This window comes from Sarcophilus harrisii, chromosome 2, assembly GCF_902635505.1.
Source record: "Sarcophilus harrisii chromosome 2, mSarHar1.11, whole genome shotgun sequence".
Lineage (NCBI taxonomy): Eukaryota > Metazoa > Chordata > Mammalia > Dasyuromorphia > Dasyuridae > Sarcophilus > Sarcophilus harrisii.
In genome coordinates, this window is record NC_045427.1 from 616,165,065 (window position 1) to 616,186,753 (window position 21,689).

The following is a 21,689-nucleotide window of genomic DNA, read 5'->3' on the forward strand; positions in this document are numbered from 1 at the left end:
TCCTAGATCAGGCATTCTTCAAATCTTTTATGTGTCACAGGCCCTTTGGCAGCAACCTGGGGAAGGAAGCCTATGGGCCCCTTCTCAGAATCATGTTCTTTAAACCACAGAGGTAAAATACATAGGAATACTGAGAACACTAATTATGTTGAAATACAGTTATCAGAATGATAAAAAAAACCCAAACCCCAAAAACCAAGTTCATAAACCTTAGGTGAAGAACCCTTCTCCTAGATAATTTCCTGCTTTCCTGAGGTTCTAAATACAGGGGAGGGAGACACACACAGGTGTTGGTTTCCCATCTTCCTGCCTCTGTTTATTCAGAGGTATTTATACAGAGAGAGGATTCTGCCCATCCTGTGCCTTGGACAACCCTCCACACAACTTGCCCTTTCTCTACCAGGGACAGACGTCACCTTGGCAACGTTAATCATGAATAAACGTTCTGCTTTTGGAGAACTAGCCAGGAGGTCAAATATCCTCGTTAATTGAATAACATTGATGCTACTTTGCATTTGTACAGTACTTAAGTTTTTTTTTTCCCCCCAAAGTGCTTTCCCGTTTCATTGACCTTCATAATAACATTTTGAGGTTCAGAGATAGGCAAGATAACAATAAAAGATTCGGCGTGCATCAGTGATTGAACTGATGTGAGGATACAGGTTTTTTTTTTTTTTTTTTTTTAAAGTAGGTCGTGTTTTCTGTCTTTGTTTGCCAGTGAACTCCAGGTCTTCTCATTTCTGGTGCCTGTTTCTCAGGACCTTTTCTAAAAGTTTCATTCAGCAAACTGTTAAATCCTGACGTGGGGCTGGGCTCTGGGAGAAAGCGAAAAAGCCACTAAGGATCCCCTCGTGTTTGGGGAAAGGAGACGGGGCGGCCGTGTAGGTGCACGCACAGGAGCTTCAGTGAACATTACTGTGATTGCGTAGTGAACTGCCTCTGGTAGCCCTTTTGTCCAGAGCTGAGATGCAGTGAAGGTCAGAGATGCTGACGACTGCGGCCTGAGGTTAGGCTCTAATCTCTGCTCCTCCTTGACCCCTCTCTGTACGTGGGGCCCTTTGGGGAGGTGACCAAGAGATGGTCCTGCCTTGAAACATCCAGTCAAGAGGATGTCCTGGCTTTTCTTACCCACAACATGGCATGAATCGGCTCCAATACCGAGGCACCAAAAAATTCTGCAGGCGTTCAGAGGAGGGAAGGATCCTCACTCCTGGTGGAGGAGAGGAGATTTGATGGAAGAACTGTTATCTGAGCAGGATCTTAAAGGGCAGGTTGAATGTTGATGGCTATAATAATGTTACATTTTAGGTGGGAGGAAGAGCATGAGCAAAGGCATGTAGGTATTTGAGTCCACATTGGATGGAGTATAAAGTTCTTTGAGAGGAAGTGTTGGGAATGAGGCCACAAATCCATCAGACCCAGATCATGGAGGGTCTTGAATGCTGGCCTAAGGAGCTTGGAATATATTTAATTACTAGATGATCAGCACCATTGAAAGTTTTTTTGGGGGAGAGAATGATCAGAGCGGTTAGGAAATTTGTTCTGGTAGCAGTGGGAAGTATGATTTGGCACATATTAAAAGTAGAGATGAAAGGATCATTTAAGGAGCTCTTATATTGTTCTAGAAGAGAACTTTGAAAGCTTGAATGAGGGTAATGGCAGGAGGGAGTGGGTACTAAAGACAAGGTGAATATCCAGGATTTTTTTAAACTAATTTTTTTAAATTAAACGGTATGCAAAGATAGTTTTCAACATTCACCCTTGCAAAACCTTGTGTTGCACATTTTTCCCTCCTTTCACCCCCTCTCCTAGAACCAAGTAATCTAATCTATGTTAAACATGTGCAATTCTGCTATACCTATTTCTACATTTATTATGCTGTACAAGAAAAATCAGATAAAAAAAGACAGAAAACAAAATGCAGACAAACAACAAAAAGGGTGAATTACTATGTTGCAATTCACACTCAGTCCCCTGAGTTTTCTCTCTGGGTGCAGATGGATCTCTCCATCTTAAGATCATTGGAACTGAAAGTGCTCAGGATTGATGAACACTACTGACACTAGATATGAGGAGTACAGTGAGCAAGTGAAGAGGGAGAGAAGTGGAAAGGGAGGGAGGACAGGACAGGACAAAGCAGGTTGCTGAGATTTAGAATCTGGATTACCTGGGGAACGATTGTCAAGGATAGAAGTGAGGAAATCAGAGGGAGATAGGTTTTGGGGGAATCTGCAGGTGGTTACTTTGGTTTCAGACATGCAGCTGAGAATGAGGATCTAAAAGTTGTGAGAGAATGCAGACTCAGATGTGGAGATCCACGTAAGCTGCTAAAGTCACGGGAGTCGATAAGATTATTGGAAGGGATTATCTAGAAGACATGGAAAGGGTAGAAAGAAGAGACTGGGAGGTAACTACAAGTTGTCTTTGATCTTTAGTGGTCATTGGTGATCTTGGAGAGGCAAGTTTCATTAGAGGGATGGGGGTGATGCTAGGTACATGAGGGGGACAGTTGGGCTCCTTCTGTCCTGATGAGATCATATTTGTGAAGTACTTAGCCCAGTGCCTCGGGGTGCACAGTAGGTGCTTAGTAAGTGCTTGTTTCCTTCCTGCTGGTGATTTTCCTAGCTCCTTTGGAGGGTAATGCTTCTCTTCACTTGATAGAGGTTTGGTGCAACTACTTCCAGACTCATTCTCTTTCTCAGAAAAGGAATTTGGAATTTCCCAACTCTTCCTTTTTGAATGATTTCCAGGCAGGCTCTCAAAAAGACATCTGCTTCTTTTGAAGGGATTCTGCTCCACATCTTCTCCCAGAAGTGGCATTTTGCCCTTCTTCATATAAGAACAGTGGAGAGTTTTATGACAGCTTTCACAAGGGGTTAGGATCCTTGGTGTAGTGACTCAGACTTTCATTTTCCAGATGGATAAATTGATTTAATAGAATCATGGGAATTACAGGTCAGCGAGGAAAGTGAGGCCCAGAGAAATTAGAGGGACTTATTTATGCAAAATCACCCAAATAATCAGGGTCCCGTGTTTTTTCCCCCAACCCTGTTTATCTTTCTAAAACGTTTTCATTTTGTCATTTCTCTGCTTTTAAACCTCCGATGACTGTCCATTCTCTATGGAATAAAGTTATATTTTTCATTTGGCTTCAGTTTGCCCAACTTAACTTCCCTTCCAACCTGAAGGGCTTGTGTATTGTCACCCCCAAACATGCATATAGAGTTTTACTTCCATGCCTTCACTTAAGCTGCTTCTTTTTCCTTTATATCCAAAGCTGATCTCCCCTTCAAGATCTAGTTTAAATTTGTCCACATCTATGAAGCTTGCAACACTTACAAACATATGCCACTTGACTGCCAAGTATTTCTTTGTGATGTTATTCATTCATTATTTTTTTGCTGAGGAAATTAGAATTAAGTGACTTGCCCAGGATCACACAGCTAGGAAGTGTTAAATGTCTGAAATAAGATTTGAACTCAGGTCCTCCTGACTTCAGGACTGGTGCTCTACCCACTGCACCAACTAACTACTCCTTTGTGATGTTATTTAATCTCTTATCTCTTTCTGCTTGGTTTTCTTAGCTAAGTCTTAAACTCCCATGTTATAGGTCTTTGTACTGGCATTATTAGTGTGTAACCCAGGGTAATGAGGATAGAAAGGACTCAATATGTGTGATGGATGAGTGAATGAATGAACGAATGGTAAGTGAGAGTCCATTTTTGCACAACTAATTTCCATGCTTTGTAACCAAAAGACCGGAAGCCAGAGAGATCCTTGTTTATTTTATTGGGAATGGAAAGCTTCCCCTTGGTAAGGGTCAATGTCTGTTTGATTTGTATTTACTTAATGTTTTTATGCAGAGCTCAACTGGGTGGATCTTGGGTGCTTAGCTTGAGCAGTTCAGTGCCTACCTAGATTTCCCACTTTCTGCTTTCTCTTGGGACTGGGTTTGTTTGCATCCTTCCTGTTAATTCCAGGATGTTTTACTGAAAAGGAGACTCCTGTTACCTTGAATTTGGAAGTGTGTGACCTTATAGACAAAAAGTACCCAGGCTCAGTTAAATGTCCCCAGAATTCTGCTAAAGTTCCCTTGAACCAATTTAGCCTCTATGATTTTAGCGAGTTGTTGTGTGCATATGTGTTTGTATATGCATGTGTATGCATGTGTGTCTGTGTTTGTATGGGTACATGTGTTTGTGTATGTGAGTGCATATATTTTAAAAGGCATAAAGATCTAGAGGGGAAATTTGAAACCAAACCATTTGGAAAAACTTGTAAGCACTTCTGCACTTGGAGACTTTTCAAATGCCATTTCTGCTGTGTGTGTTTTTCCCTAGGATTATATTAAAAAGTTAAAGAAACATGACTCATGAAGCAAAATGGCTCTGAGGTCTCTAATATGAGACATTTGTATTTTGGTGTTTTGTTTTGTTTTAAATGTGAGTAGATACAGACTCTTGACATGGCCTTGGAGAGCACCTATAAAGCAAAACATATTTCTAGAATCTGGAAAAGACGGCAACTCAAAAAGACAAATTCAGGAGACTCTTTAACCAACTAGAGAATGTCGAAGCAAGAAAGGACTTGAGCCTGGGCCCTCATTTGGTAGATGAGGAAGCAGGTTCCAGAAGATAAATGTCTTGCATAAGCTCTCCTAACTAATATGCATGAGATGAGACCAAAGCCTGTTTCTCCTGATTCTCTATAAAGTGCTCCTGTGCATCCCTTGGAGGTTAGAACTCTGGATCTGGCTCAGGTGTGCCAGAGAGGGAATCCAGCCCAGTAACTGACCTGTCTGGTCTGGACAGTCGGACTGTGCATGTGCAGGAAGGAATGAAGGACCGTATAGTTTTCTCAGAGCTAAAATGGGCAGATTGCGGCTTTCTGCCAACATATGCCCCTTTCACAAGCTCCTTCCGTTTCTTCCTGTACGTTTGTGTGCCGTCTGTAGGCACTTGGTGTGTTTGCTCCCTTTCCATTCAGATGTCAGAAGGTGAAAACCCCTGTGATCAGGAAGCAGCCCAAGGCTCCTGTTTCAGAGTTAGCCACTAGAATTGAGATCCTCCCGGGCAGTGTACAGGGTCCCTCAAGTTTGGATCTGGGCACTTGGGGCTCTGCTTGGATGCCTTGTGATGGATGCAGGGCAAGGACATTGGTGCGTCCGGATCGGGACCCCTTCTCGGATGCTTCTGCTTGCGGAGCCCTTTACCTCCCTCTGTCTCGCCCATCCCCATTTGCAGCGTGAGGACTCGGTGCCCTCTGAGGTCCCTTCTCATTTTAGATCTCTGATTCAGTGATCTCTAGAGGCAGCCTGGCCGATTGGAGCTCACGATTACGGTGCATTTCGAAGGTAAATCATGGGGACGATCTCTATAAGAAAGCAGTCATTTTGGTTCATACTCTGTTGGTAATCTGGTCTAGTCCAAGCTGAACCCTTCACGCCCGCCTGACAAGGAGTCCCCCAGCCTCCTGAGAAGACTGAGTGAGGGAGGCAGAACAATATACTTCTATCTCTGGACACGCATTTCTGTGTATGTCTTTGTTTCACCCCATTCATCTTCTCACTTTGTTTGTTTGTTGGCTTACAGTTTTGAAACTCAAAGGAATGGACTAGTGTTTATCTACGACATGGGGGGTTCCAATTATAACAACTTCGAGCTAGACCTTGGCAAGAAAGTCCTAAACCTCCTGAAGGTAAGGAACTCGTAAGGATGCAGGCGGGCTCTCGTCTCCTCCATTCTGTTTTGGATTCCCAAAGAGTAGGGTAGATATCCCTTCCCTAGGGAGCTTTTAGGACAAAGTGGCTAGGTGAAGGTGAAGAGATGAACAAGGTGACTGGCCCCTTATCTCTCCCAAAAGATCTTTATAAGTTGAGTCGGTATTTCTAAGATTTCACAGGCAAGTTGAGTATTTGAGCTAGATTTATTTGAAATACATGACTTTGAGACCATAGGTTTTGAAATATGGTTTTTCTACCTTCAACTTTACATCTTGTTAATATTTGGAGTTCCTCTGTGGTTGGGAAAGAAAAAAAAAGTTAATGCACAAGCTACTCATATGCTCTCAGAGCAAGATTTCTGTTTGATATAAACTATTGTGATTTTTAACACAAAGATATGCAGTTCCCAACTTTAGGAAAGGACCCAAATCTCTGCATTTCTAAGCGAACAAAGGTAGATTTTTGAAGTTTAAATAGAATTTTTCAGATTGTTAGTTTTTTTTATCTAAAATATAACATAGTTTTGATCAAAACAATTGTCACTGCATAGAAGCAAGATTTAAGCATTATTAAGATTGAGATATTTAGAATTGGCCCAAAGGACTATGACTTCTTTACAAGAATAGCTTTTAAAAGGTATAATTTTGCAATCCTTTGCTTTAAGAAAACAGGCAAATTGACTTTCCTTTCTTTACCCCTTCTACCTAGCAGACTTAGAAGAAATTTGAATTTCCCATTAGGGAGAAAATAATTTCTGAAGCAGGACTTTTGTTATGGTAGCCACAAAGAAATGCAGTATCTAGAACTGAGAGGTAAGAGATTACCCTGATGGGCTCTCCTGAAGAGATCCTAAGAATGGAATAATCTTTGGGCATCTTTCTAATTATAGCAGATGCTGATTCAAGAGAGTTTAACATAATGCAAAGCCAAAAGAAGTTGACTGTCCAAAAATCTTTGGAAAGTACAAAGAGAAACTTAATAGGATATGATGGAAGGAAAGAAGAAAAAGAAAGACACAAGCATTTATTTAACACTTACTAGGAGCCAGGCACTAAGCCATTTTCTTCCTGGGGTGGGGGGTGTGTGAAATATTTTAATAATGCCTTTTCCATTGTCATTTCCAAATATGGTGCCTCTCCCCCTCTCCATATTGAATCTCTTTTGTTACCGAGAAAGGTTGCTCAAAAGCAGTTCGCATGGTAAACAACATAATTGAGCTACTAGTATTAGCAAGGTAAAGCACTTATTCCCCATTTCTGCCAAGAGGAGGGTGATATTTCTTCATTTCTTTTCCAGGACAAAGACAAAGGGTTCTTCTTAGTATTATGTACATTTATATTATTATATAAGCATTGTGCATTTGGTTCTCCTGGTTCTACTCGTTTCATACTGATCGGTTTTTATGGGTCTTCCCATGTTTCTCTGAATTTTTCAGGTTTGCCACTTTTTACTGCCCAGCAAGATTCAGTTATACTCATTGCCCCACCTTTTCAGTCATTCTTGAGTGGACGGTTTCCTGTTTGAATGAATTCTAGTTCTTTACTACCACAAAAAGGGGTCCTATAAATATTTTAGTCTATTTGGGGACATTCTCTAATCTTTCAGAGTATGGTCCCAATTATGGGATTTCTGGCTCAAAGAATATAAACAATTTAGTAATTTTTTAATCTAATTTTAAATATTTTCCACAACAATTAGCTCTACCAGTATTGAATTCATGTGCCACTTTCTCCCTAGTCCCTCCAACATTGACGTTTTGTTATTTTATCATTTTTGCCAATTTTTTTAAGTGACTGATAAATCCTCAATAAAAAAAAAAAAATTGCATTGTTCTTGTTAGTGCCATAAAGTTGTTCATAGTTTTTAATTCTCCTTTTGAAAAAGTTTATCTCCTATGACTACTTATCTTTTGGGGATATGACTCTTGGTCTCACATTTTTATTTTAAGATCAGATACATATGATGCAAAAGTGGTTTGGTTTTTTTTTTTTTTTTCCTCTTCTCCCCACCAGCAGTTTCTATTCTAGTTCTTTTGAATATTTTTAAACGCAGGATTTTTTTGTTTTATGCATTCAAAATTATCTCATCTTTTATGATTTTTTTTCTGCCCCTTGTTGGATTTAGAAGTTGTGGTTATGAAGAGTACTTCCTTCTGTTCTCTAATGTCTTTATAATGTGACCTTTATATTTAGGTCACATGCTTGTGCAATTCAAACTGCTTTCTGCTTTTCCTAATGGTTTTTGTTGATTAGGGAATCTTTCCCCAAGAAGTTTGCCTTCTTAGCTTTATTGAATATAGGGTTACCATATTTAAATTATTTCTGGGGTTTTTTTGTTTAGTCTATTTAATGTTTTCTTGTGTCATTTGAAATTTGGCAATTTTCACCATTCCTTCATTCTTTTCCCACTTCCCCTAAGATTCTTCTGTTTCTTCAAATGAATTTTGTGACTTTGTCTTTTTCTGCAAAGCATCTCCTTGTTAGTCTGATATCAAATCGAGAACAACAGCTCTCTCCATTTATTTATGGCTTCTTGTGTTTATGTAAAAAGTTTTTAATGGTTATATTCATGGACCTAATTATGTTTTGGTGTTTAACTTCAAGTTATTTTATGTTAGATATCTATATTTTTTAATTATTCATTTTAAACTTACACACAAAAAGAGGGAAAAAAAATTTCCATCTACACAGCAGAATATAGAAGAGGATTCAATATAAAACCATACATTTTCATTTCAGACTGTTTACTTAAAAAAATTATGGAATAAATACTACATATTATTTTCAAAGTTACCCTGATTTTCTATGCTTCCTTTTAATTTTTCTTTTGTTCTCTATTGTGCACTTTTTATTTTTTTCTCCCTCCTAGCACACTCAGCCCTACAGAAGGCTATTATTAAGCACTTTAAAATATGCAGATATATCTATCAGTATGCACATATGAATATAAATACAAACATATATATATGAGATGCTCTCTACTTCCAGAGAAATAAATATATATAGTATCATCTTCCTTCAAAGGTCCATGTTTTTCCAAAATCAGTCAGCATATTTCTTACATCACAGTAGTATTCCATAACAACCTCTACTTGTTTGGCCGTTCCCCAAACTGAAGGAATCTATCGTTTTAGTCAATCTGATAGGCGTAAGATGACATTCCAAAGTTGTTTTAATTTACGTTTCTATAATCGATAATGATTTAGGGCGCCTTTTTTTTTTATATGACAATATATAGTTTTGATTATTGAACAACTGTTTATATTCTTTAACCATTTATCAATTAGAAAAGACCCATTTTAATGATGGGAGCCAAAATTTTCAGCCAGATTTTATATTATAGGGAAAAAAATCTCACTCATTAAGAATACTGAAGGATTCATATGAAAGAGTAAAGCTCTGCAAAACTGTTTGGAGCCAAATACTTTGTTTTATTCAAAACAATAACAACTAAAAGCCTGTGGTGGCTGGAATTGATCTAGCACGAGGTGACTAGTTGGATCACAAGGTCGCCCTTGTCGCTGCCCCATGGCCTCTAGCTCCACAAATTGCCTCTCCTACTTCCCTGCCCAACCACCTATTTTCCTGTTCTCTAAAATAATTCCCTGGTCTTTCCATCTCGCTCTGTCCTCCCAGGCCGTAGCTCTTGTTCTGGCTTTTGTTCTTGACCTTTCGTAGAGCATTTAAACACTGTACTAGCCTCTTATCCTTGAATTCCTAAACCTGTTATTCTCTGATTGTTCCCTGATGATGCTGCCCCTGCTCGTTCCCAACTACTTAGGAGGCTTTTACAATAGAATAGGCTAGAATTCACCAAGCACCGATAATTGCATGAAGTGTCACTGAAAGGTGATGATTGCATGAGTGCCGAGAGGGGGCCATGTAAGTCCTCTGTTCAGGTCCTAAGGATTCTAACTGCCTGGGCTGGTGAAGATGAGGAGAGGTTGGGAACTCACTGGGCTATGGGAGGCTACAGGCTATGGGGTAAAGAGAAGGTATAGTTTTGTTGGACACAGGACCCTGGATTGATACTGCAAGGAGAGTGGGAGGTGATCCATCTTTCTACCCTCTGCTTGATGGGTCACCCACCCTTGGAGTCCTGCCACCTGCAGCCTTTGGAGATCATTGGCTAGAAGATACCGCATAACCCACCCTGGTTTGGTAAAAAGCCTTTTCCTGGCTGGCTGTACTAACACCACCAAATACAGCATATATATTATGGAGGAGAGTGTGGAGAGGAGAGGAACAAGCACAATAAATTGGATAGAAAGTGTGAAAGAAAATGCCTTGTGAAATCTAAAGAGGGAAGATTGTTTTTGATTTGGAAGTTAAGATAGAAAGTGGTATTTGAGCTGAATTTGAAAGATGGGAAGGGATTCAAGAGGCAAAGTAGGAGGGGAAGAACATGAACCAAGAGCCAGAAGTGTTCTCTAACCCATCTCAGTGACCATGTTTCAGTCTATTTTCTCAAATCTGTCCTTTAGCCCCTGTTTCATAGTCTAGCAAGGTTGGGCCACTCCCTTCCCTCACTCCATCCTGTGTTTTTACACACACCCCTTCTTCCATGTCACCTTTGATGGAAAATATTGACATCTCCTCCATGACCTTCCTCAGCATTTCCTGCTAGCTGATGGGGCAAAGCTCTCCTCCAGCTGCTGTAGTCCTCCTTTTAGACCTCTCCTTTGTCTCAACACAGTCTACTTTCTAGCATATATACTGTATATTTAATAGCACCTTCCACCATCCATCCTTCACCTTCCAGTTAGATTCCCCTTGGACAGGGAACATGTATGTATTTTTGTGTCCCCAAAACGTGGAATGTATTTGTTGAATTGAAGTGGATGTTTATTGTTATATATTATTACACATATTAAAAGTCCTAACATTATGCAGGGTTGATTGTTTTTTCCCCCCCAGTTTTTAAGGGGAAAAATATTTTGAAATTCAATATCCAGTGTCAAATCACATTGGCTCTAAATTCAGTTTTAATCCTACTATATAATAGGAATAAAAAAAATTGGATGAACAGAAATATCTTCTAAGAAAATTGTTCATTTTATAGGTTGCAAACTGCTGATGAAAAATATCAGAACAAGTTTTGATCAACAAACTACTTACAAACGTTCTTTTTTTCTATACCTAGAAATTGGGAAACTAGGCACTAAGAATATACAATTATTTTTCTAAAGTAAACCCATTTATAATTCTAATTCCCTTCCAGGTAGCTTTTCTCTGCTACTGCTGGAACCTAAGCTATAAACTTTTTCTATCCCCTTATTGTAGGAGCCCCCAAAGCTCCGTCTTGCATCCTCTCCTTTTCCCGCCATGTTCCTTCACTTGTGGCCTCGTCAGCAACCTGCCTTGGCTATTATTTCTGTGTGTGGGCGACTTCTGTTTGCATCTCACATTTAATAATGTCAGAGCTCATCCTCGTACCCCCTAAACCTGCCTTCCTTCTCATCATCCTTATTTCTGTGGAGAGCATCCCCATCCTTCAGTTACCCGAGCCCGAGACTTCAGTGTGTTCCTCTCCAACCTCCCCTATCCAAGCTGGGCCAAATCCCTTCTCCCTTTCCTCTGCAGCCTCCCTCCCGTCTGACCCTTCCTTGCACCTGGCTGTCTCTGGCTTCCTTCCTCTGTGGCTGTTCACCTCAGCCTTTTGGGGTCCCCCAGCTGCTCATGTGCCTTCTACTCCAAGGTCACTTTGCATCCGTTTCACACATGCTTTGAATGTACAGCGTGTTTTGTGTGCACCTCTGTGTATGTGTTCTCTCCTTTGAGAACAGGACCTATTTTACTTTATCTTTACATTCCCCAGTGCCTAGTCCAGTGTCCATCCCACAGTAGATGCTTAATAAATGCTTGCTTGTTTTCTCGATTGCTGGTGGTGAGAACCCCGAAGGGGGATAGAAACCAGAGTCCTGGGCTGAGATCGTTGAAAGCTCCATCTTATTCTTTCTGTTCATTGGAGTGTGTTTTGCATTTCCACATGCCTGTGTGTGCCATCCACAGGGAGCCTTCCCAGCTCGGCTGAAGAAGGTGTTGATTGTAGGGGCGCCCATGTGGTTCCGAGTGCCCTATTCCATCATCAGTATCCTACTGAAGGACAAAGTCCGCGAGAGGGTAAGGAGGGCTGACTGCGCCTGTGCGGGAGGGGGAGCCCCTGCGGGAGGGGGAGCCCCTGCAGCTGGAGAAGGGAAGTGGGGGGACAGGGGTGGTGAGGGATGGTTGCTTGCCCCAATTTTTTTACTTGCTGCTGTGCCCTCCTTCAGTGTGGAGCCAAATCTAACAAAAATGATGTAATTGAAGAAAAATGGTCCTAGAAACAGGAAACTCCACTTTCTGTCTCTGGTAGCCATTTAATCCTTCCTCTCCAGGTCTAACAATCCTACTTTTAAACTTCAAAGCGGGGTTGTTGCTTTACAAGATGATCACGTGTGCCAGGATTAGTGAGCAAAAATTTCCCTCAGAATGCTTTGAAACCCAGTGACTCAGAGAGGGATTCAGAAGGCTTTTGTGACCCGGCCTCCTTCCCTTTTCACATGGTACACTAGACATGGACAAGCAGGAGCAGCATCCATGCCCATTTTATAGCCATTATACTGAGATGTAGGGAGAAAAAGAGTCAAGACCAAAGTTGGGTAGGATAAAGATGACCAGACTCAGAAATGAGCCAAAACCTTCTGCTCCTCAGCCCAGAATTTTTCCTGCATCATCTTGCCCCCAAAGGCTAATCTTGTTTTGAAGGAGATTGAGAATCAAAAATGAGCCTGGCGTTTCCTAACTGCATATAACTTAGTAGCCAACTTACCTCTAAATGAAGGTAACCATTGGTACCTGTAATACTCGCCTGTCAAGCACTGATTGATGAAATAAGGTGATTTTGAGCCAAATGCTTCTTAACCTTAAAAAGCTAAATATACAAATGCAAACTGTATGGACCTGAGAGAGAGGTTCTGTTGGGCGCAGCCGGGGCAAACTGGGGAGAGGAGGGACTCTTCTCGGGACTTTCCTTAAGAGAAATGCTGCCCTCCTGCCTCATGCCTGGAAACGTCACAGGACAGATGGGACCCCCCATTTCCTTTCTTGGTGTTCCCTGTGTTTCAGTTAAATCCCATTTCCCAGCTCCCTTGTTAGCAGAATTCTTCCTTCATTCATTATTTGTCCCTCTCACTGCCTCCTCCTTCTGCCTGTCCAGATTCAGATAATGAGGACGAGTGAGCTGACCCAGCATCTGCCCCGGGAGTGCCTTCCTGAAAGCCTGGGAGGCTACATTAAGCTGGACCTCTCCAGCTGGAACTTCCAGTTCCTCCCCCAAGTGAATGGCCACCTGGACCCACTTGATGAAATCATCTTACTGTCCCTCACCCCCTCTGGGGATGGTGACTCGGTGCACGTCCCGGGCCCCCAAGCCATGACCATCGTGGAGCTGCTGGAACACTTCAGCCACCGGCAGAAGCGGGGCATTTACGAAGAGTATGAGGACATTCGCCGAGAGAACCCCGTGGGCACCTTCCACTGCTCCATGTGAGTGGAGAGATCAGTTCCCCGGCATCCCAGAGGGGCTGCTCCCGTGGGCGGGGGGTGGGGGGGTGGAGGCAGGGGCCCAAGGTGGACCTCCTGCTTCTTCCGTGGCCTGGGGCGTTTCCCTGGCTCTGAAGGCGGGTCCCCACCGATAGGAAAGGATGCTAGCTAAGTGGGGACCTCGCTGAAATGGAGAGCACCCCACTTGGGGGGACTGACATCGTCCCGTCCCCCCCCTCCTTTGTGAGGAAAACAACAGGAGGAGGATCTGCCTGGGACTGGCTCGGTCCCAATGCTGACAACTCTTCTGCCTTCGCTATTAGTGCAGCATCCCATGACCCTCCCTGGAACTGCACGAATGCAGACTCTTCACAGCCTTCAGGCTCTGTCCCACATGAAGGGATCCCTGGATTTCCTTACAAAGCGGAACCTTTCAATCACTGGAGCTTGTGGGATAGATGGCAGGGCTTTTCTCTTCTTCCCTGGGCCTTGTGCACAGGTGTGAGAGGTACCTGGTGCCGTCTTTATTTGGTCCTTTTCTGGGCTTTGCCTTGAATTGTCTCCCTCCATGTGTGTTCAGTTTCATAAGCTCCCCAAAATTCCTTCTGGAAGGAGGTGAGGGCATAAATTCTAAAGGGCTGGAAACCTGAATTCTCTCAAGGTTTCTGTGTGTGCAGTGTTGGAAGATGGCTGGCTTGTAAAGGGGGTCTGACGTTGGCTTTCGTTGGTCTGCCCTTGCCTCCAGGTCCCCGGGGAACTTGGAGAAAAACCGATATGGCGACGTGCCGTGCCTGGACCAGACGCGCGTGAAGCTGACCAAAGGGAGCGGTGTCGCCCAGGTAAGGAACACAGAAAGGCTCCCCTTTCACCAGGAGAGGGGGGAAGACTCCAGAGGGAAGCTCGGAGAAAGCCTGATTCAGAAAGCTGGGTTCCAGACCAGGACACCCCTGAGATATTTGGCTGCTAGTGGGTCTTTCCTTCTCTGGACATCACCAGCTTCATCTGTCAGATAACCAGAAAGGGACATGGGGCGTTCAGGAGGGGCCGCCTCCGATGGGAGGCCCTGCCGAGCCCCTCTCAGGGCTGCCCATCCACCTCTGGGGTCGGCGGCTCTCGCCTGGGCGCCCAGAAGCCGGGGCTGGCACAGCAGCCACAGCCTGGCCGGGGCCGGGCTATACCAGGCGGACGGGAGCCAACGGGCTCCCCCAGCCTGCGAAGGCCTCCCTTGGCGCAGGGGGCTACAGGGAACAGTTTGTGCCAGGGCCCGGAAGCGGGCTCCATGCTGTGCTCGGGCTTGGCTGGACCTTGGGGACACCGAGGTCATCCACTGCATCCTGGACCACCGCTGGTCTTCCCGACTGTGGTTCTACCGCTGGATGCGCCTGGCTTTGTGTGGTCCGCCTCATTTAGATCCAGTTCATTAAAAAGTCGAGACATCTCCCTGTGACGTTGTGGTTCTCCTCGAGATGAAGGACAAGCAATAAGTGGATGGAACCCTAAGTCTCAGATATTCCTTCCAGCCTAGACAGCAGGGAAGGGGACACAGAGGACAGAGTGTTGGGTCTGGAGTCAGGAAGTCCTGGGTCCGGTCGCCTTCAGACACTTATTTGTTAGCTGTTGCATTAATCTCTCCCTCTGTTTCCTCATCTGTAAAACAGGGATCATAGCAGCCCCTACCCCTTAGGACTGGTGGGAGGGCAAAGCATTTAGCACAGTGCCTGGAGCACAGTAGGTGCTGCATAAATGTTGTAAATAATTGACAGCTTGTGGTTCTCTGAATTCCCCTTTCACTAATGCTTGCGAGTGATTGGGCCAGCTGGAGTTCTTCTCCTTTGGGCCAGGGCCGTGCTCAGTCAGGAATACAAAGACAAATAAAATGTCCCGTCCTCAAGGAGCTGACATTCTGTGAGGTGAAACAAATCCAAATAGTCTGCAAAGGAAAGATAGCCTGGTTAGTGCTCCTGTGGAGAGGTTTCCATCAGGGCTGGGACCAGTAACCGCATTTTAGATAGTTGCAACTTCAGGCAGATGAGCGTGAACCCCATTTCAGGGGACTCACTCTTCCACGAAACTGGATCCCGAGGCGGGTGGTCATGAGGGGAGAAGCTCAGCAAGCCCTGGTGGTAGGGAGGTAGAAAAGGTCTCATCACGGGAAGGATAGCTAGCATTTTTTAGCATTGTAAGGTTTGCAAAGGGCTTCACATATGTTGGGGGCAGCTAGGAGGAATAGTGCATAAAACAGTCAGAGGGATCAGAGTTCAAATCCAGACTGGTCACTTAACCCCTATTTATCTTAGTTTTTCATCTGTAAAATGGGTACATATTGGAGAGAAAATGGCAAATCATTCCAGTATCTTTGCCAAGAAAACTCTTGGACAAAGTCTATGAGGTCACAAAGAATCGGACGTGACTGACTGGCCCAATGATTGGGAGCGTGATCCTCACACTGGCCCCGGGAGACAAGTGCTCTTGTTGTGCCCATTTTACCAATGAGAATACTGAGGCCGATAAGAAGGTCAGGGAATGAACCTATGATTACACAGCTAGTCAGTGTCTGAGGCAGAATTAGAACTTGGGTTTTCTGGTCTCCAAGTCCTGCACTCTTCCCCCCTTTCACACTCTGCTTCTTTGAAGGGAGCCAGAGATCCCCAGAAAGGAAGGACAGGACCCCACAGGCTTAGAGGGGCAGCCAGTAGGAGCAACGACGTGAGAGTGTAGGTTAGAGTCCCGGGTCCATGCCCGTCAGTGTCAGTCTGGTCCCCCAGCCCAGCTCCGACCATTTGACTTGCAAATGCACACCCCGGTTCACTTGAGGGGCTGGATGAGAACGTGGCTCGCCAAGCCCAAGCTCATCACCTCCTTGGAAGGTGATGTGCGGATGAAATCGCCTTCACCTCTGGAGGACGGCATCCGGCTGATCCTGAGGCTGTGATTCAGAGCCGGCTCCTCGGTCTTAGGGGACTCAGAGCCGGCCGAGCATGTGACGCTTTCCCGAGCTCACCACCTGCCTGCTGCCCCCTCATGTCAGGGGGAGCTGTGGACCCCATCTCCGCTCTCTTTGGATTAATTCAGAGCCCTTTTCTTCTGGCTACTAACCTGCAGGCTTGCCTAAATGTGGTCCCTCTGATCGCTGGGGATACGTAGAGGGTGTGGTCTAGCCCTGTCCCCAAAATCCTTTGCAAACACATTATCCTGCTGTCCCCAAGTTTTGCTCCTGGAATCTTAGTCAGAATTTCTGCCGCGTCTCAGTGTTTGGCTCTCTTCTGTGTCCCCTCACACACCGATTCTAAAACCTCGTGCAGTTAGTATTTCTGGTTTCCGGGGATTCTCGGCTATTAAAGAGCACAAGGACCAGATCCCCCACTTGGCTTTCGTAGAGGTGCAATATAATAGTCAGGGTTGGTCATGGAGTCTCACTTGACAACATGAAAACCTCTGGCTTTTTTTTTAAGTCTTATGTACAAAGCGAAGCTGACAGCTGTGTGCGCCATGGCTTCTCTTTCCTGACTTGCCTGATCATCATTCTGACAATGCACCCGTGCCCTGAGGAGGCAGCTATTTAAGAATGCCAGGCTGGTGCCAGTGCCATGGGCCTCTGCCCTCTGAGAGGGGAAGGGTGCGTAGGCCGGGAGGGGTAACCGAGGCAGAGGGGACGCGTCCAGGTGCCCCCTTTTCCATGGTTCTGGCTGTAAGGTGCTAGGTCCGAGTGGTGGGCCAGGGGCCAGGTAGAATTTGGACAGTTCCTGACTACCGTGGCTTTAGGGGAGGGGATGGTCTGAGGGGAGTGGGATGAGTAGGGACTGTTCAGAGTAACGGGCTCTTCTGAGGAGGTGATGATCATTAGCTTGAGGAGGATACTGACGACTGTGGCTGGTCACTGTGCTCTCCCCAAAGGGTGATGGGGCAGGGGATACACAGTGAACAACAGAAGTTGGGGTTTTTCCTGGCACGAAATAATGCTATGTAGTGACGACAACTTTCTCCATCCTTTTCCTCTTTCCACCCCACATGACCGTTGGGTACAAAGTTCCTAAGCAGTGTAGCTCAGGGACCCTCCCCTATCTGAGCACAAGTAGGGGAGGACATAATCATGAGAAGCAGATGACATCATCGGGGTGACTGGGCTCGGTTGGGAGGAGAACCTCGGTGACTTCCCCAGATTTGTGCCCAAGTATCGGAGGCAGCTTAGGGTTCTGCGTGGTGATGGCAGAGGTGAGTTTAGGGGTCTGCGTGGTGATGGCAGAGGTGAGTGTAGGGTTCTGCGTGGTGATGGCAGAGGGGTGAGTTCAGGGGTCTGCGTGGTGATGGCAGAGGTGAGTGTAGGGTTCTGCGTGGTGATGGCAGAGGGGTGAGTTCAGGGTTCTGTGTGGTGATGGCAGAGGTGAGTCTAGGGTTCTGCGTGGTGATGGCAGAGGGAGTTTTAGCTCCTCCGGTTTTGGTGGCCGAGTACATGTGCCTGCTCCAGTTTCCTCCCGCTGCCCCTCTCCTGGTTGTGACGTTTGCACCTTTGGTGAGAAATGTCTTTTGGTGGATAGGGCAGTGTGCCCGGACCTGTTTGTATTTGGGAACATTTGGATGGAGAGTCGTGCTAACCGCCCACTTATGTTGGCAGCCTGCCTTTTCCCTCGTTCACTCATAGACCCTAAATCCCTGAAAATGGAGAATAGGAGCAGGAGGCCGTTGGGATTGGGCGTCTTTAATGGGCCCTTTGTGAGTGGAGGAGATTCAGCTCAGTGGCAAGGTTACTGGAGGAGAGGACCTTGTTCCACGGGATTCCAGGAGGCCCGACTGACCTCCGGCCAGCCCTGTGACGCCGTCTCCTGCCCCAGCCCCATAGCTTTCCAGGCAAGAATGAGTGAGTTTTCTTTCTTTTTTCTTCCAGACAGACTACATCAACGCCAGCTTCATGGACGGCTACAAGCAGAAGAACGCTTACATTGGCACACAAGGTGAGCTGGGATCCGGGCTGGTCTGGCTCCTGGCCCTGGGGGGAGGTTTCTGGGATTTCTGGGACCGCCCCTGCTTCCTACTCTCCATAACCAGACTCCGAGGAAGGAGGCAGCTGGGCATGAGACATGGCGGGAGATCAAAGTTAGCTTCTTAGAGCAGCTGGGAGGGCAGAAGAGATAGGAAGGGCGATGTGCCTTCTCACACTAGGAAGCTGGTGCTTGGGAAGGCGGGCTTAGTCTAGGAGGGAAGCGCTGACCTGTGAAAGCCTTGGGTCGCGTCCAGTTGGAAGGAGCTTCAGGGCGGACTCGGTACCCTCGGTCTGCGAGGCAGGGAGGTCGGAGAGGAGCCTGGAACCTGATCCGCTCTCTGCCCAGCTGTTGGGTAGCTCTCTTTTTGGCTTTGCTCCCGTGCGTAGCCAGAAAGGAGACAGTGGTTCTGGAGAACTTGGATACCCTCTCAAGCTCTGTCCAGGAATAGTTTCTGACGACAGCGATTGATGATCACTTGTGCTTTGATGTGAGATTCTGTTTTCCTCTAGAGCAAGGGCTCTTCACTTGAGGACTGAGAACTTGTTTTAAAAATACTCTTGATAATCATATTTGTCATATTATTAAGCTCCTGTTATATGTCTGACATTATGCTAGACAATTCCTGCCCTCAAGAAACTTATGGTCTGTCAGGAGGAAGACTACTAACAAAATCCGATTGGTCATCTTTGGAATCCTGTATGTTTTAATTGCTGCACTGAAAAACATTCTAAGAGAAATCCTCATCAGAGGTAGAAATTAGTGATCACATTCTGCTATGATTCTCTTAATAATTGCTAAAAAGCAAATTAAGTCGGTATTCACCTAGAGTTTTCTCGTGAGCAATTTTGGCATTCGATTACTCTGATGAATGACAGCAACAAAGTGAAGGGTAAATGTGCCATTATCGACTGTCCACCCTAGGTAGGGATCGGCAGGCTACTGGGACACTGAACCTGACCCAGACCCGCAGAAGAAGCTCTGTGTAAAAAGCCTGTGACTGCTAACGTCCGCTTTTAGTACGGAACCTAGTTCTTAGCTCCTACTGATCCTCTGAAGTGTGTGCAGAAGCCCAGGGACACCCCATGCGGTACACAGAGTGCAGGTGTGTGTGCACATGATGCATAAATGAGGCGTCCAGGTAACACGGGCACATGGAATGTGCATTTGTGTGCACACACACAGACATTGAGTTTTCCCTCCCTGCCGAAGCCCCGAGTGGACATTTGTGGATGAGGCTGACTTTAGGAGGCTTCCAGGGGAAGCCCTGCCCAGAAGCTCGCCGGTATCGAAGGGACCTGTTGTGCATAGGCCCAATTCGGCTCTGCTGAAACGGCCCTTTCGAGATGGGACCTCTCGGCCAGGGTTGAGTTGTTGAGCTCTCTGGAACGGGAAAGGTGCTTTGCCGTGGAAGGGCAGGACGTACTTCCCGCTGCTCCGGCTCTCCGATGGCCGAAGAGCCCTGGCTCGGCCTGGTGGTGGAGGTGGTGCCTCTGAGACAGGATGGATGCCAGGGCTGCCCCTTCGGATGCAAGTCCCAGAAAAGAGGGAGTTTCTGCCCTCAAAGTTCCCCCACCCTGGTGAAATGCAACAGGAACTTGGTCAATGCTTATTGGATTGAACTGAATTAAATGGAGCTGAAATTCTGGACCACAAGGGTGGTGCCCTGGGCCTGGAGTCAGGTGGGCTTGGATTCGGGTCCTGCTCCTGGCCCTTGCCAGCCTGGGATCCCGCACCAGTCACGTGATGTTCTCCTGACCTCCGTTTCCTTGTTTGTCGGTGGGGCCACGTCCGTGGCCTGGTCCCAAATCTGTGCTTCGAGTTGCCCGTTTGGTTGTTGCCGGTGTGTGACAGGGCGGCAGAGACGACTGAGGGAATTGCTGGGCGGGCCGGAGGGCCTGTGGATTTGTGGTGGACCCAGGAACAAGGTCAGGGTTTTATTCCGTCCGTGACTCGAGCAGAGAAGCTGAGGAGGTCGGAGCTGTCCAAACAGTCGTTAATAAGTTGTGAAAAATGGGCCGAGACTCAAGTGAAACGGAGATGGAAAAAGCTAGTGACCAGCTCGAGGCCGTGAGGGGAGGACTCGGAGGGAGGATTCTAAGAACCACGGGGGACGATGGTGGGGCCGGAGGTTACAATGAGGAAGGCTGGATGTCTGTGGTCGGGGGAATTCCAGAGTTCAGGATTGTAGATGGAATGGTTTTGCGAGATGGGAAAGTCCAAGGTAGAACTAGCCCCATGGGTGGTTTAGGGAGATGAGAGGTGGAAGTCCTGGGAGCTGAGTTTGAGGAACCAAAAGCAGGGTTTTTGGGGGTCATTGCCCATGATAGTCAAAGACTTGAGAAAACTGCTGCAAGACAGAGGCCAGAGTTAAGGAGTGGATGAAGGCCTGCTTTCTCTGCTCCCCATTTCCTTCCTCCTTCCCCCTCTTTCTCACCAGAAGCCTCTGCCTTACTAATTCTGACTTATGTAATCCTAACACTCGCGTTCCGGGAAGATGGAAGTTTCTCCTCAGCTCTGAATCAGATCGGGAAAGGACCCTCAGAGGCCAGCCAAGAACATCCCCCAAGACACTTCTGCGGCCTTTGCTTGAAGGCTTCCTGCAAGGGGAGCTTGCCACCTTCTCGCCAGCCAAACAGCTCTCACTGCTAAGTTTTTCCTGGCGTCAAGCCCACCAAGTCCAGTCCCCCTTGGGATTCGGGCGCCCTCCTGGGCTGCTCCTCTGGAAATAGCCTTTGGGACCACCCTTGTGGTGGACTCCAGTGTAGTCTGCAATTTTTGAAAGACCTTTTCTGCCTCCTGACCACATGGCCCCATCTTGTAATTTAGAAATCATTTGTTAACTTGAGTGTGAAACTACATTTTTACCCATTACATTTTTAACTTCAATCTTCTGAAAAACACAATAGTGTTGGAGCTCCCAACTTTCAAATTTTAACATTTTATTACTTCATTTTAACCTCTTGGAACCCCAGCTTCTCCCTCTGTAAAATGGGCTTAATAGCACCTGCCTCTCACAGTTGTGAGAAAGAAGTAGAAGTGTGAGCAGAGAGTGTTTTGCACACCATCAAGCATATAAATACAAATGAGAACTGTAATTATCTTAGTAAAGTTGCCATGTTTGTCCAATTTCTCCCAGATCTTTTTGGACCCTAATTTTAGTTAGGGTGTGAATTATTCCTTCCGACCTTGTGTCATCTTGATAAGATGCATTGATGAAGATGCTGAGATTCTCAGGGGCTGAGGAAGGCCTCTTTCTCGGTCAGGGCTGAGGATCGGGCCCACGCTTTAAGGACATCAGCCTGATGTCACCATCTCTTTCACCAGAGAAGGACAGGAGGCTCCTGAAGAACAGCATCTCCTCATCCACCCTGTCTAGTCACCTCCTCAAAGAGGGAAATAAGGGCTTAATATGGCTTGGGTTTGTAAAGTTTTATTTCCTGCTTTTTGCTCTTCATGCACCATCTG

The 21,689-nt window shown here is 45.9% G+C and overlaps 1 protein-coding gene across 3 annotated transcripts in view; it reads left to right on the plus strand.

Annotated features, from left to right (window-relative positions):
• Positions 1-21,689, plus strand: part of PTPN9 (protein tyrosine phosphatase non-receptor type 9) — a 62,258-nt gene that overhangs the window by 27,184 nt on the left and 13,385 nt on the right. For all 3 annotated transcript variants that reach the window (XM_031956571.1, XM_031956572.1, XM_031956573.1), the window contains 5 exons: positions 5,592-5,697; positions 11,734-11,844; positions 12,920-13,248; positions 13,991-14,084; positions 18,128-18,194. In XM_031956571.1, coding sequence (XP_031812431.1) covers positions 5,592-5,697; positions 11,734-11,844; positions 12,920-13,248; positions 13,991-14,084; positions 18,128-18,194 — 707 coding nt within the window. The remainder of the gene's footprint in view (positions 1-5,591; positions 5,698-11,733; positions 11,845-12,919; positions 13,249-13,990; positions 14,085-18,127; positions 18,195-21,689) is intronic.